A 16,974-nucleotide genomic window follows, 5' to 3' on the forward strand; every position below is an offset into this window, starting at 1 on the left:
TCGTAATAAAGACTTAAAGAATATTAAATTTGAGTGTTTTCACTACACTAGCAAATATTCAAATAATTTTGACATCTTCCATATTTCTTTAAGTTTATAAAATTTATCTTACGGTCGAAGGGCGCAAGAATAATGGGGTGATAGCGATAGATTGTGTTAATAAGGATGAACTTGGTAGATTACCATTGAGAGATTGCCGAATCTCCCGCCAATAGATTACAGGTTGTACAGACAACCAGATAAAAATAGCAGATCTTAGCCAGAGATATGAGAGTGACAAGATTATTAAAGATTATTAGTAATTTTTGGGATCAAAATTCGATCTTCAATTAAGGCTTGTTAAGAATCATTAGAAGTTAGAAAGGATAACAAGGCTAACTACAGTATTATTGTTGAGACAGACTCGGAATCCTTCAAAGAAACCGCGGCTGAGAGGTAATTGTTGATGTAGATGTTGTAATGCAATACACTTTTTTTAAAAAAAAAATTGTTAAAAATCGAATTTATTATTAAACATACTTATCAGCAACAACAATAAATATTGTTTAAATCACTATAAAAAAAAAAAAAAAAAAATTGCAATTGCAAAATAACAGTCGCTAATTATGCTGATTTACATTTTCTCTTCCGCCTTTATTTTTTCGATTACCTTTATGTACTAAAATATGTAACATTGGCATTTTCCAATGATTTTTTTTTTTTTTATTCTCATTCTTTTAATTATAAGAATTATATATATAAGCCGTAATTAAAAATAAAAAGATTCACGCATTAATTCAACTATCACAGTAAAGAATAGCGCATTAATTTATTTTGAAAATTCTTTTTAATGTTTTGCTGGGATATCTACAATTGGCGTTGCGGTTCTCTAGCCCTTGCCTTTGGCGAGGCAGACAATAGCACGATATGTAAGAAGAAATTGCTATCCCCTTTTAATTATCAAATTATTAGAATGGCAGATTGTTTTTGGATTGCAAGCCGATTATGTATGAGGGAGAAGTTGTGGTAATCACAAATGTCTTGAGTATAACTAAGAATCCATTTCTACTGAAAATTTCATGAAAACTTGTATTCTTTCGGTTATTGCTTTCGAGATTGCTGGAAATATGCCTTCTAAGAAATCAAAGCCTAGTGCCTTCATGATGTTCGTGAATCAATGGCGTGAAAAAAGTGCTAATGATTTGAGTTTAAATGACGCAATCGCTGAGGCTGGAATAGTTTGGGCTAACATGAATTTAAATGAGCGGACACCGTTTGTCCAGAGTGCGATAGTGGAAAAGCAAAAACTTCAAAAGAAAAAAAATCGTATGCAAATGGTGAATAAAACCATCGAATGTCATTTTTTCTATATTTTCAAGTTATTTGTTATTAAAGAGAAAGGAAAAAAAGGAAATTAAGGAAAAACGCATAAAAATTTAATAAAAATGGAAATGTTTTGTATAATAGTAATAACTATACAAAAATAACTGAAAAATTTAGGAGAGATCTTAATACTAATCATTTAACATTGAACAGAATTTATCCTTCGTATTTACACAAAGTGGATCACACACTAGATAACAGACTGCGAATATTATCTAGACAGTGTTAATTCTGAGGCGCATAAGTGAATGCTTCAAGCTATGTCGTTTAAACAGAAGAAGCCGTAGCAAGCATAAAATTGATTACATAAACTACCTATTGTCCGATGCTTTATTGCACGTAAGTGCGCACAAGTGAAACATAAGTTAAACCAGATATTGACAACAAGTGTTATGAGATCAAAAGAATGTTTTGAGTTTCAAAAGTGTTTAACGACATTCGCTGTGAATGTGATGAAAGTAATTTAACAACTTTATTAATAATTGACTTTTCTATGCATGTTTGCAATGGTTTAGGGGTCCACTTGACCTTGTTGTGAGTGTGCTTGGTTTTTTCTATGTTTTTTTTTCTTTCTTGTTTATTTATACATGAATTATTACTTTAAGTTACATTGTTTTTGTTATTCTTTTTTCACATCTTCCTGTATACTGTATACTAGGTTCTTAAAATAATTAGTATAAGATTTACTATTAAGATTTACTTAAATTTGACTGTTAATTTGACTTAGATGAATTTCATGTATAAATAAGTCAATAAATAAATAAATAAATAAATAAGGCTTTTGGCACTAGGAATTACGATTTAGAGCTTGTGGAAAACTAGAATTTTAATTCTATCTAGCAATCATACTAATCAAGACTTATTTCAAAAATGGTTATCATTGTATCAGTTAGAGAAAAATGTACCAGACTCTGCATTAGCGCCAATTTTGTTCTACATTTTCATAAACGATTCCGTTCCATGTTGCAATATGCGTAGCATTCATCTGTATGCTAATGATTCTCAAATATACTTCTCCACAAAATTTTAGCTACATTTTAGTTCAGTTGAAAAATTACAAATCTCTTCCAGTTATTTATGTCTGGGAGAGATTAAACGATCCTAAATTGTTGTAAACACATGCTATAATAGATTTTTTTTTAAAAATCCAACACTACAATTTGAAATATTGTAACGGAAATCACCTACGCATTTAATGAAACAAATCCAGAAGCAACCTTGTAAATAAAAGTCCCTGTATATAATTCCTTTGGAAATAGATATTCTAAGAGTTGTGAACAAAACCAAAAAATCACAATCAGTGACACGCATACAACACACAACAAAACTGTGCAAGCAAAAACCTGAAATAACAAAAAGGCATTGTACACAACACTGGCATCAAAATTGGAATAGTGAGGTATAGCGAAAGCAATGGTAAAATGAGGTCTTTGAGTGCAACACACTAGGCAAGCGATGTGGAAGAAAATTTTACATATATATAATTCATTTGTAAACAGATCTTCTAAGAATTGTAAAAAAACCTACATTTTCCTAAAAATCACAATCCAGTGGCACACATATCACAACCAAATTATAAATGTAGAACTCTAAAATAACAAAAACTCATTACACATAACACTGCTATCGAAAATGGAATTGTAAATTATAGCGAAAGCAATGGTGAAATAAGGTCTATGAGTAGAACAAACCAATCCCGATCAGTTTGATTCACCGATCCCTGATCAGTTTCTTATCCAAAGTCCGCAAAATCTCGGAAAATAGACCCCCTTTTAAATATTAATAAAAGAATTTGCACTCGAAAACAATTACTACTTTATGAATAACCAATATTATTCGTAAAAGGAAAAAGTGGAGACTGAAGAAAACTTCATCATTTCAAATGGTCGAATATTTAAAAAAATTCACCCGAAATATAAGAAAGTAAAGAAGGTCACAGCTAAACATCTATGTCTCTTAATAAGGTAAGGGGTGGCAATTAAAAGATAAAGTTAAACGCAACATAACTGTTAGTCGCACGACAATGGCATATGGGCAATTCTTCTAAAGCGCCATCAAATTTGGCCCACTATTCATTTATTTTTAGTCTAATAAAATCTGCAAATATTAAGCATATAGCTGTATAAGCTCATAACGTTTTGCACCACTCAATTATGTTTACATGAGGAATTTCAATTAATTTACTTCAAGGGGTTGGATTGGATATCAGAAGCCACCTGCTTCATATTTCATTCATTATGTTAGTTAGCGGCAAGCCAGACAACACTTGACTTCTAATAAGAAAATGCACTCATATCGCTGCGAGTCCTGTACAGCTACTACTTCAAGTACATATGTCAATATTAGAATGATATTCATTAATTTATAGACTATGAATTCCGTTCACCCGAAAATTCAATACTAAAAATTGGTATTTTTCGAAAGCAATTAATTGCTTTTTCGGAAATCATTAACATAGCCTCTTAGTGCTGATGGAGAGTTCTTTTGCAATTTGTTAGTTTGCAATGTAAGTAACCCATATTGGAAATAAATAATAGAATTGACAAAAGAGAATGCCCAACAGCATTAATACTCTCTGCATCACGTTTATAGTGGCTTTTTTTATGGAAAACTCTCTTAATGGAAGTTATGTTCCTCTATTTACGTTTGAAACAAACATCGTAGGATAAAAGCCATGTAGATACATATTTTTAAACATATTTAAATGCAAAAATTTGTTTGAAACGGTAAGTAGGATCAAAGTTATAATTACGTTATATATATATATATATATATATATATATATATATATATTCCAATGGTAGATTTTTGTAAATACTTGCGGTTTCTGAAATTGGCATGGATTGATGTCTTCTTGCTTCTTTCAATCTCGTACAAATTTTGGGACTCTGTGTGCTATTGCCATTTGTAATAATAAAAATTCACTCGACTATTATCATCTCCTGGTATAGTTTCATCAGACGTTGCGGCTTCGTTCAGATTAAAAAAAAATTTGCTTTGGTATTTCCCCAATGTTTCTATTGCTCCAATTTTATTTAAATTTCATAATGAAATAGGACGGCATTCATAATCATAATATTGACAGCATAGTTAATTTCGTATGAACATATTGCTTTTTTTTTGGTTACAGTTTTACCCTTGCAGAGGTATTAGCGCATTTTCAGGTAAACAATGACATTTCAGGTGAAAGTGGTCCTTGTTCCACATTGAAAGCAATTGTTTGACACAGTAATGCAAAATTATGATTTGTTTTTCCATAAAGCCTCCTTTTTATAAATTCTTTATGTGAAGCATTTGCAATTAATGACATTATAAAGGAACTAGGGTGGAAATGAATGTATACTAGTGAATCCTTATGACAAGGTATAATTGAAGTGTATGTCTTACCTTTTATACCTCCTTTTTTTATTTGTAAAATTTCAGTCTTTTTCTGCAATATATTCGCACAAAGCACTTAAATCTATTGAAAACATTTTTCAGCAATACAGCATTTGACGATATTCGCCATATTACATAGCTGGAGTAAAATATTAATACAGTACAAAGCCGATTGACATATAAAGGCACTAAATTTGAAACATGGCAACGCTATTTTCAATGCAAGCCTGTATTAAAATTTGAAACAACATGAATGAACCATGAACACAACATAAAATGTAAACTAAAACACAATGACTACGTTGTAGATGGCCCACAAACTATCAAAATAAAAGTTCTTTTGTGCATTGTGCACAAATACAAATTTTTGCAAATTTTTGAAACGTTTGCATGTGTGACTTTTGATAATCAAAACGGTGATGTATTCTTGCGAAAACAATACATAATCATATGGTTAATAATATATTCTTTGCAGTGGTTATATGCATTTACTAAAAAGATTTCAAAAAGAAGGAGCAACAAGGAATCAAAAATTAAACTAAATTGAGAATACTATATTAAATTTATTAAGAACTAAAATAGAACCTTTCAGGAAGATATTCTACTTCATTTAGATGAAAGATTTATAAGACTATTGTAGTGTGATTGCATATCGTTGTTATGCATCCACTTCGAAGTGTGACAAACTTATGCAAATCCAGAATAATTCTTTTGCAAAAAGAAAATCGTTCATCGCCTGTCAACAAAGCGGCATATAACTGACGGTTTTTTACCATCACTCAATCGATTGGTGATAAATGATGTCGGAGAAGAAATTTCATAAAACACGTAACACTTTTCGTTTTTCTTATTTCTCGTTTTGTTAAATCACTAGCAACATTAACTACGCAAACAACCTTGCGAAAATCATATCCCGTACAATGCGACTTTTGAAAATAACTCCGTTGCATGCAACTTGTACGTCGTAAAGCGCGATATCATTGCGAGATGGGGATATCACAGGGTATTTTAAAAAAGTGTAATTTGATGTTATAACTGGCAAATGCATCGCCGTGTTCAAGACAGTTGCTTTGGCTAAACTGGGTGTAAACGAACGCAAAAGTGCAAGTGCATCATTTTATGATTTTATAATTGTAGCATAATAATTCTGAGTTAGTTTATAAGAATTGTAATTTATAATCCACACTTTTAGCAATAAAATTCATCTTTGTACTGTAGCATTATCGATTTATCGCACTCTGTCGCACTTTATCAATAACTTATGCTAAGTTTACACTATAATATATAGCCTTACAATGCAAGATTAGCAATAACCTAGTTAAGGTCAGTTCTACGGAACGTAACGGACGTAACGTTTGGTCGAATCATACCAACCGATTAGGCTCCTGACCATTCCTTCATTTAGTTAGACTGTACAAAACATTACATTCCCAAACCCAAAGCAAAAAAAAAAATCAAAACATTCAATGTATGTGTTTATTATTGTTTCATCTCTCAAACACTAAACATCTAGCTATTATATTATCGTTTCGTTTGATTTGCAAGATAGAATGAAAGAAATACAAAATCTTCAAACTTTTCTTCTTCTTAGCTTCGGTTTACAGTTTTAACAGTAATAGTTTCATTCCGTTTATTTATCACGAAAAAAAAAACAAAAAATTGATGCAGAAAAGCTTGCGTCATACACAAAACAAGACAAACTAGAAAAAAAAAATATCAAAGCATTAATTCCACTTTTTTAATGCAATGTATGACCAATTTTTTCTTGTCAAATTTCACGGCGAAATCCAAGGCAAAAGAAGTTGCGCAATCAAAACGTTTGCTTAACTGTCCAGACGGGATGAACTCTCTTGATTTCCGATAACTAACGGATGGCCTTACCTATTTGCACGAATCGTATAAATGTATAAAAACATTTGTTTTATTTTGAATAATGAACTTATGCCCATTTTTTTTGCACCTTTAGGTGCGTAGCGCTTCCGTTGTCGAAAGCCGATACCTTATTTTGGCGCATTGGAAATAAGACAATATAAGCGAGCGGTTATGAATGCAGTAAAGGAATGTAATGAATAGAACACTTGTATGAACAAAACAGAAATCAACATACTTGATTGTAAATACTGAAGAAAAATCAGAGTAAGAAAGAAACGTAATTACGTTCCAAAATGCCGAACTTCTACCATAAATATAACAGCAACTCTGTGTTCAGAGGCAGAGTCTAATTTAAAAGCTGCTAAATAAACCATCACAAGAATGCCAGTAATACATTTCTGATTGTTACTGTATACTATGTTAAAATATCTCTGCTGTATAACGGAGATTTTAATTCTCTCTCCAAAGCTTACCAGAATAAGTACAATATATTAACGACTTGTATGATTACTGCTGCCGTAGTTTCAGATTTTATTTTGGGTGTTTGATTTAATTTCGTTGGAATTTGAACTGCATTGGTGTTCTTGTACGTGTGAATCTCATTCTGTGTATTTCATTTACCGTTCGAGCGTAATACTTGCTGCTTGACAGATCTGAGCGAGGCTGTACTGAGCACTTATGAAGTAAAATGTTTACAAAATCCACATATGGTGGATGTTGATCCCACCTCTAAAATGGACAAGACCTATTTAAATGCAATGTTCTATGAAATCTGGGGATAATGCTTTGAGTGCTCTCAGGACTGAACTATGGTTAAGGAGCGATGAAATTCAAATGAATGGAGAGAAATGCAACAAACAAACACAACAGACTCAACAGGTTCAAGAGATTGTTGATGCCAAATTATTGGCGTGCATCTGGGAGTTTTATGCGATGTATAAGGTAATTAATAGACCGAACTTCATCATCCATGGGTTGCCGGAGGGCCTCGAACATTTTTCTGGGATACTAATAAAAATAGCTTATTTTTATGGAGTCACCATGTCGGTCCAAGGTATCAACTTCACTTCCTACGCCAATAGGAATAAATCGATTTTTTTTGAGGCTTCGCGTCAAAATTGTGGACAATTACTTCAAGGACTTGAAAGCTCGTCCACTTAGGGCTATTGATTGCATTGTGGATGCTAATATCCCGAGAATTAATGAAGTAATTTTTATTGGTTATGTATATTATATTTTTTCAATGCTTTTCTCTTTCTTTGAAGTAGAAGGGCAGATCAGGCGGCACCATCTTCGACCATCTGGGTAGTAAGTAAACCACTATAACTTTCATTGAAGTGATAACCATTCATTGCTTTATATTTGTTTAAATGAAAGTTAAACTTTTCGCAAGTTGCGTAAGAAAATCGCTTCAGTTTCTACAGACGGTGGGAGCAGGCGTTTTATTTTACTGAGTGTAAGGAAGATCACAATTTATTAAACTGAAACCGTGTTCTTTATGTAAATATTAACCATGTAGTTATATAAAATTCGGATATTTTTGCCAGACACATATACTCATATGCGAATGTTCACTAAATTTGCATCAAAGTGGTATCAACAACTAGGTTTACCCATAAAGTAAATAGTACTTTTACTATTATATTTGTTCATAATTATAAAGTACTATTATATTTGTTCAAGCTTTAGGTAGGTACCATTTCATATATACATAGAATTGGATTCAGCTAAGTGGACATAATAACATCCACTCTTTCCAATTAGTTAGAAAATAGTAAATACTTAAATGTGAAAAATGAATTTAGATTTCAAAATATCCTCAATTTATTTAATAGAAAATAATGTTGATAAATAAAATGCGAAACATATGTTGCCTTAAAAGCCAGTACTGAACTTAATATTTCTGCCGATAGTAATTGATCTATCGAAAATCATTCAAATATTTCTCTTGTTTTCCAACATAAACATTACCCATTGGAATTAAATAGTACCATAATAAATGAAAAATAGATTAATCACCAGTATCAAAGTATTCTATTCTGTTTTATAAAAAGTTCCGATAGTAGTTAGTTTTTTCTAATTACGTTTGAAACATAGCGTAGATCAAAACTGAGTACTCATGGTTACATTTTTGCAAACTTATTTAAATCTAGATATTGTTTAAGAAGATGTCGTAAATAAAATTAAGAACTTATGCTTATCATTGTTTAAATATTAATGCAATGGTATGAATTTATGAATAAGCACTTTCTTTAAAAACAATTTGATGTTTCCTTTAAACATTAAACTTAAAACAAATGTCAATACTTGCGTTTTTTGTTAATTCACACTAACTTTGATTCCATTTTCGTTACGTTAATTCTGTGCAAATTTCGTCGTGTAGTTCAGCTGATTCCGTTATACGCAAAACTGTTGATGGAAATGTATTTATATTAATTAAAATGGCAAAATAGGGTTGAAGCATGTACTTTACCTTCCAATCGCTTTTAGATTCATAAATTCAAACTTATTCAAATTGTATGGCGAAAAGGCGTATACAATATGTTCAGTTTCTACATGATATTATGTGGATTTTGTTGTTCTAGCTTGATCATATTGTTAGCTTTCATCCGACAATCTTTTGGGCCAAAAGGCAGCAATTACCAAGTTCTCACATCGACAATGTCCTAAGAAAGTGACCATTGCGAAAATTCCAAAGACTTCATATTAAACCGAATTTTCTATGCACGATTTTTTCCCCAAAATAATTTTCTTTCAACATTTTTATGTTGTTAGAAAGGTTATTATTATGTTAATTTCATTATCTTGCTGGTATATTCGCAATTATTTGCGTTGTGGAGAAAACTATTGGAAGAAACATACGTATGTTATAAGTACATATATATGAATATAGCAAAATAGCGAAGTAGAGTTGAAGCATATGTCTTACCTTATCTTTTTTAAACTCTTTTGGGTTTCTTGGGCAAAGTGTGGCTAATTTAATTAACCACACAAACATCATCGCCACTGATGAAATTTCGAAAACAAATAATTGGTGGTCGCTTCGTCACTGGACAATCCTTTTTCCTCAAAATACGTTCGCTTGTGCCGGTATTTGCCGTATTACAGAGCTGGAACCAAATAGTAAAGTATAAAAAACCATTGACGCGTAAACCTAACGAAAGTCGACATCGAAAAATGAAACAAGACGAAATGAAACATAAAGCAAAACATAGCATGCATTGCACATCTGTACACATAATTGTAAAAAAATTGTGTAAAATTTATAATAACGTATTTTGCGAAAAAGCACAAACATTTAGAACGGAGGAATTAATTCTTTATCCATAAAATTAAATAAATTGCGTTTTGTAGGAAAAAGTATTACAAACAAAGTAAACAATACATGCATCCCGCAGATTTTAGAAGATATTGACAAATAAATAAACGCGCGTCTTTACTAACATTGAATAATTCATTTATTTTGCATAGTTCTAAATATTCTGGAACTTAAATGCAATATACGTTTATGTTATATATATATAAACGAAAATGAAAAAAATTCTTAATCCATTAACAAGGATTAAAATCACAGACCCAATTATTCGAAATATGCACTCAACGTCTCACCAGAAAACTAACATTTTATCCATAAAAGTAATGCTTTATAAACTGCACATGTAGTTCATTACAACAATTTTGAGCGCAAATTTTTGCATTCAACCTGCCTTCGCGTTTTTGCTGTTGTTTTTATTGCTACAGACGTTATTTTTGCACATACTCACACACATGCGAGTAATAAAATAACATATCATACGACACCCCATGAAATCTAAAGAAATTTGTTTTTTATATAAATTTTTATATGGTCAGCAATTGTCATTTCTCAAAACTGAAAAGAACTAGTGATAAAGGTTTTAAATTATCAAAAAAACGCAGTCAGTATGAAAATAAAAACTTTCGACATCACTGCGTTTAGTCTTTAACATACTTTTTTACTGAAAATTGCAACGTAATCGCAATGCAAAATGTATTTGAATTTTTGTTTACGCTAGTATACAAAAAAGTTTTTGGAAAATTTGAAATAACATATTTGTGCAGAAAAAAAATATTGAGAAAACGTAATTATATAATATTTATGATATCAACAAAATTTGACTTTGCAGTAAAAAATTTTAAACATTTCTAGAACCCACTAAAGTTATCATGAAGCTTTACATCATACTAGTCTAAAAGTGTATTTTTAGTCTTAAGATACAAGCAACTGATAATTAAAATAGATGTACACGATAATAACGAGCATATATGTACTGCCGCAATAAAATAGAACTTACCTATATATATAATTTGCAAAAAAAAAAAAAACCATTAAGTTCTTTGGCAAAATTTCGATTGCAAAAATTGTTTTACTTGAATTGTTTAGCAGTTTTTCGCGAGTTTTCTTTTTTTTCTTCTACGAAACGTTATATACGGTTGAGTAATGAAATATGTGAATATATATATGTACATTACACATAAATATATATATTATATGCATATATTTTTTTTTTTTTTTTGGGTCTTTGAGTGGAGATGGACTAACGCAATAAAATAAATTTGTGGCTTATATGTCCTATTTGATTATAAAATATTGTTTTGAAATTTTTTTTACAATGAACCCGATCAAACTAGTGGAATGATGCCTTATTGTGATCGCATTACCCGGCAAATAGCTTTCATCACATATCCATAACGTTAGCATGAATACTAGAAATGATCACAAAGTCTATCATCATATATAAAACGCAGAGAGATGTATTTAAAACTGCAACGGCCAATCGTTTTAAATTTTGTGAGCGCTCCAAAGGTTCCTTAATGAAGTTCTCAGAAAATTTGATTTTGTTTCGGGCGCAAATTTTGTATACCCAATCCCGTTATCTTACAACAAGTGAACAATATATATATATATAAAAGAAATTGTTATTCTTTTTAATGATTTTAATGGTTTCCTGATTGTTTCCGATTCTTCTTCCTTCACTTGGTCGCTTTAGCTCTTCTATCTCTCCTCTAGATGTTTAGATGTTTAGTAATGTTCTGACGAATAAAATGCAAAATATATATTTTCTCTTAAAATTAAACACTGAAATTAATATTTTTTTTAATAGTAACTGTTCTTTCGGTAAATTATTAATCTCTCTCCTTTTCCCAAAAATGTTGACGTTGATCCAATAACATTCCATTTATTACTTCCCAGTAAATATATTACACATTGGAAATAAGTAATGGAAAATGATAATTGAAAAAAGATTTACCCTAAATATTAGAGCACGCATTCCCCTTTCGGTAGAAAAAGATATATATTATCGGTATCTCGAAAACTAGAGTAGGCAGAAAAAAACTTAATAATAGAAATTTCAAGATCTTTTCACATAAATAAAAAATACGAAAAAAATTTTAATATATGACATCGGGTCTAATCGTTTTTTTGAAGATCGAAATTTAAAAACGATCAAAATTACATACTCGGTAGTTCTAGTGTTAAGGGCATAGAACAGAGATGATTTTATTTAAAAATAAATTATTTTTGTATTATATTGTACTTTATTTTCGTTTATTGTTGTTCTTGTAAAACATTTATAAGTATATTTTTACGTTAATAAATTTAAGATATTTTAAGATATTATTATTAATTAATTTATTGTAAATCTTCATTAAATAATTTTCAATTTTTACTTTTCTAAACTCTTATACATAATATTGTTTTCTCTCTTCTCATCAGTACCAAATAGCTAATTATTAACATTTATGGGAAAGCACATCGAATAATATTAAATTTCTATTGGTAAGACGTAGTCTGGATTGTTAATTTTTCTTTTTTCATGTTGTCATAAAGCAATTATTTCGTATATTTTCTGGAAGTATAAATTTACATTTTTAAGCTTCTTTTTGCATAATTTTTCTTCTTATTTTTTCTTGATTTTAAGCTCTATTTTAAAAAAATATTTTTTTCTTCTAATATCTCCCAATATTTTTCTTTTTTTATTCGAGACATTTCCACATTTTATTTTCATTTGATAAGGAGAATAGAAAGTGAAAAGACGAAATAAACTATTTCATGTTATAATTTCAATTGCATACCATTATAATTTATCGCATGAAAGATTTTAGTATGCAATTCCAATGAATTTTAGATTTCACGTACATATATAATACAAAAAAAAAAAAAAAAGAAAAAAAAAGAATAATTTTTTATATAAATAAATTTTTTAATTTTATTTTTTATTAACGACATTTTATTAAAGTACCTAAAAAACTGCTTCATGATTGCAGTTAATTGTAAAAAAAATTTAGTGTATGTACGAAAACAATTTAATTGCAATAAATTTTTTTCGCTTGTGCGATTCCAAAAATTATGAAATGGCTATTTCATGTAATGCCATTTCAACACAATAACGCAAATATAGCTGTTTTTCAAAAAAAAATCTACGGTGGGCCATCTGTTGGTTTTTTTTTTTTTTTTAATTGTTATAATAATCTTATAAGATATTCAGTACAAGCGGAAATAAAAAAATTCTTAGTATATTATATGTTAGAGTGAGAAAAATTTAATGCTTCGGTTAATTGTATGCAATTTTTTTCTTTAATCACCAATTTTCTTTGAATCATTATACTCTACACTGTTTGTATACACACAAGATTACATGAAGTTGTGCGGATGTTCAGTCAGATCCGATAATCTATCAGAACGATTTGAAATAGGTCCATCTTTCATTATACTAATGGATTCAGAAGAGTTGTGCAGGGTGTAAATGATGGGCCGCGGTTCACTTTAGTGTTATAAAAATAAAAAAAAAAATCTGCTATCATTTCAATTATCTGGGCAATATTGCGTTAGATTTGTAAAGTTTTGTATAAGCAATGTTTTGCATTGAATGTCGATGATGAGCGTTGGCTTCAGCAAATCGTCGTTGCGAGTCACTTTTCAACAAGAAATATGTGAAAAATTTGTATTTTTATGAAATCAATTGGCCATTATTTGTTTTATAGTCGATAAAAAAAAAAAAAAATCAACGGATGTCCCATTTTATACTTTGTAATCAATCAGTTTTTTTTTTCTTTTTTTTTCTGTTGGAGACTAAGACGATTTAGAGTCTTCATTACTTATGTTATTGAAGAAATAAAGTTTGTGCGGCGTAAGGTTAAGCTTACAGGTAAAACGTTAGCGATGAGCCATTGTATCGCAATAGTATGTTTTTATAGCAAAAGATATATGATGATTTTAATTATTCGTCGAATATCTTTTGATATATTCATTTGCGACGCAAAATCTCATGGAAGAGAGAATATAAATTTATCGCAAGAATAACAAAATAAAGTACATAATCGTCAAAGTAAAGAGAGAGATAAGATAATGAGAAAGTACAAGATCATATCTTTTAGGTATTATAACGGAAGATGTTTTCCTATTATTTACAAAATGTGTGTAAAAAATGCGAAAATTGTTTTAAGAACATTTGTGGAATTTCTTTAAAAAATTAAATAACAACTAAAAGTTATAACGCGATAAAATTGTTTAATTAAATTAAATTTTATAGAATGAAATAAAAAAAACGGAAAAAGGTTACACTGTAAATGACGGGTGTTTACATGATCGTCGTTTAAGCACGTGGCTTTATTCTCGCTAATTTAAATGCCATTTATCAGGGTTTTTCTTTCTTTTTTGCTTCATATTTTATGCTTTTGGACACAAATTCGATAGATAATTTATCTCAACTATCTTTTTGTTATTTTTATTATTATGATTTTTTTTTTTTTTTTTTATAATTATAAATACACCTACTGACAAGTTTAAAATATGTTAAGGTATAATTATTGGTTTGGGATATAACGAGAAAAATCTTAAAATTATGAAAAACATGAACGGAATTTTAAAGCTTTTCAAGAGAATGCAATAAAGAACCATTTTTCGTTGACCGGTCATTGCCGTTTGAGCACTGACCGTTGACGTCTGATAGGATTGTTTTATCTAAAATCATTTTCTTTTTTATAGATTGGATCGGAAAGAAAACCTATAAATTAGGAGAATACAAAAAAAAAAAAAAAAAAATGAGAAAAATATTGTTTTTTCAAATATTTTTTAAATTATTTGCAATACCTTTAAGGCTCCTTTAAGCATTAAAAAGAACCAATAGAGCTGTGGCAGGAATAGCACTAAGATTCCTATAATACAACCAGCTGGTAAACCATAAATAGCTTGCCATATATTAAGTTTAATTTCCAAACTATAGCGCCACATAACATAAGGCCACATCAACACACGACAGATAAAAAACGACAATAACATTATCAACCCATTTATGATATATATGCGGGTTTCTTTTAAGCCCAATGTACTTAGAATACTTCGTAGCGATACAAAAGGAGTGGAAAACTCCATCATGAACATATAGCTATAAATGCAATGACCTCCGCCACGTATATACTGAAGGGGGATGTAGGGGGAAGAGAAAGAAATTTAATAATAAATTTGCCGATTATAAAGTTGCATTTGTAAACTTACTGTTACCACCAAAAATCCAACTGTACCCACAAATACATGATGTATCATCATAATTGGATGTGTTAGTACATATTTGAGAAAGCCCCATTTTCCATTCTCCGGTATCTGCACACATTCGCCGTCATAATCATAAATTTCATCCTCATGATGACGCTTATGTCGCACGTTATCATCTGCACCATCCACATAATCCGCTATCTCGTCATTATTATATGCGATATCTAAAGCGTTTAGACGTTCACCGTTCGCATTAAATGTTGTAGCCATATATTTATCATAGAGACCACCATTTTTTTGACCATTTGTCGCTTTCGGCATAAATGATGCATTCGATGTCAAACGCATTAATTTTAATTTATCGGTAATTTTTTGCTTATGCACCTTGTACATAGACCAAATATCGTACATAAAATAAGCGGTACCAAACCAGCCGTAACCTTCCATTAGGCAATGCGAAGCATATACAAATGATTTACTGCATGTCGACTTGCACACTATGAAACCCACCAGAAATGAAAATGCGGCTTGTATCGCTGAAACAATCCTGGAAATAAAATAAATACCAAAAAAAGGTCACAGATAAGATGACATAGAAGAAGAGAAAGAAATTAGAAAGCAATATTATAAAATCTTTGTAAAAATAAATCCCAGCGATCGGAACTTAGGTAATGGTAAAAGGGATATATAAGCAGAATATTTGCAAAGAATGAAGGCAAAGTTGGTCGAAAGAGTTGAGTTAAGAGAGTTGAGTTTCGATTTTCGAACGGACAAGATCAAAAGAACTAAGAGAGTTAAAGTGTTGTAACTATATGCTCCTGTAAGAATTGTAAATACTGTGTATACTATCCTACAAATCGCTATTCTCAGCGTTACGAACTTAATTTGGAAGATATCTGTAAAGATATCTGTAAAGATATGTAAAAATTAGAAAAGACAAGTTCTATCCACGATTGTTTCAATAGAGTTATTCTAATTTAAAGGAATTAATATAGTGCATCCGCAGTATAGTTCGCATCCTGAACTTAGCAGACAAATATTTGCTCCACGGATTGTAAAATTGTTTCAATAAATTAACCACTTTTAATGCTCTCAACTCCAAAAGAATTCCCAATACTTCCTAATAAAGGAGGGCTATAAAAAGTTCATAAATAGGTGGCAGGCAAAAGGCCATTTAACAGATTGGAAGACGTGCATGTTTTAGTGCGAAATTAATTCGATTTTCACAATACATTTACTGTATTCCGTTTGGCAATTTGAGAAGACGTGTAATCGTGTAATCGGTTCGTGACCAAAGTGAGTCTTTCTTTTTGAGAGCAAGACTACAGTCATTTAGTAGGTGGTCTAAAGTTCACGTTATATTGTTTTAAAGACGAACTTAGCGTCCTCTGTTCCTGCCTAATAGTTGATTATGGGTTAGATTGGTATATGCTGATCTGACTCTTATGAATGAGGGCACCTGGGCCTTCTGCACAACACGAGATTGTTTTTGTATAAAGAATCTTAAGTCTGTCTTATTGTAGGTAAGAAATATAAATCGTGATGAATTACAGGCTTCTTCAGCTGCAAGGTCCGCTAGCTTATTATCCGGAATACTAACCTCAAGATGGCAATGCAACCATATGTTAAATAGGATTTTGAATTAATTTTTCGCGGGTTTGTACAAATGAAGGAGTGTCATTGTAACCTATCGTAGCATATGTAGAATTTCCTCCTATTGCATGCGTCATAAATTCATGCAAACATCAAACAGTAATCGTTCAAAAGACCAACTTTAATTATTTCATTATTGTCCTTAGCAGAAGTAAAGGAAACAGTATAAACAATGTTCGACCGGATAATTCCGC

General features: G+C 30.5%; 1 protein-coding gene and 1 long non-coding RNA gene across 3 annotated transcripts in view; both read right to left on the bottom strand.

The window, feature by feature from the left end:
- Positions 1-8,835: 8,835 nt before the first annotated feature.
- On the bottom strand, positions 8,836-9,685 carry LOC119644689. The gene is made up of 3 exons (XR_005248557.1): positions 9,542-9,685; positions 9,086-9,456; positions 8,836-9,021 (listed from the first exon to the last, which is right to left on the bottom strand). It is a non-coding gene; the product is annotated as an uncharacterized LOC119644689 (long non-coding RNA).
- A 4,687-nt stretch (positions 9,686-14,372) lies between these two features.
- The window catches only part of LOC119636970, a 52,061-nt gene continuing 49,459 nt past the window's right edge, over positions 14,373-16,974 (bottom strand). For both annotated transcript variants that reach the window (XM_038032772.1, XM_038032852.1), the window contains exons 3-5: positions 15,131-15,674; positions 14,726-15,052; positions 14,373-14,639 (exon numbers count right to left, since the gene is read on the bottom strand). In XM_038032772.1, coding sequence (XP_037888700.1) covers positions 14,499-14,639; positions 14,726-15,052; positions 15,131-15,674 — 1,012 coding nt within the window. In that variant the 3' untranslated portion in view covers positions 14,373-14,498. The remainder of the gene's footprint in view (positions 14,640-14,725; positions 15,053-15,130; positions 15,675-16,974) is intronic.

Source organism: Glossina fuscipes, unplaced genomic scaffold, assembly GCF_014805625.2.
Source record: "Glossina fuscipes isolate IAEA_lab_2018 unplaced genomic scaffold, Yale_Gfus_2 0, whole genome shotgun sequence".
Classification (NCBI taxonomy): domain Eukaryota; kingdom Metazoa; phylum Arthropoda; class Insecta; order Diptera; family Glossinidae; genus Glossina; species Glossina fuscipes.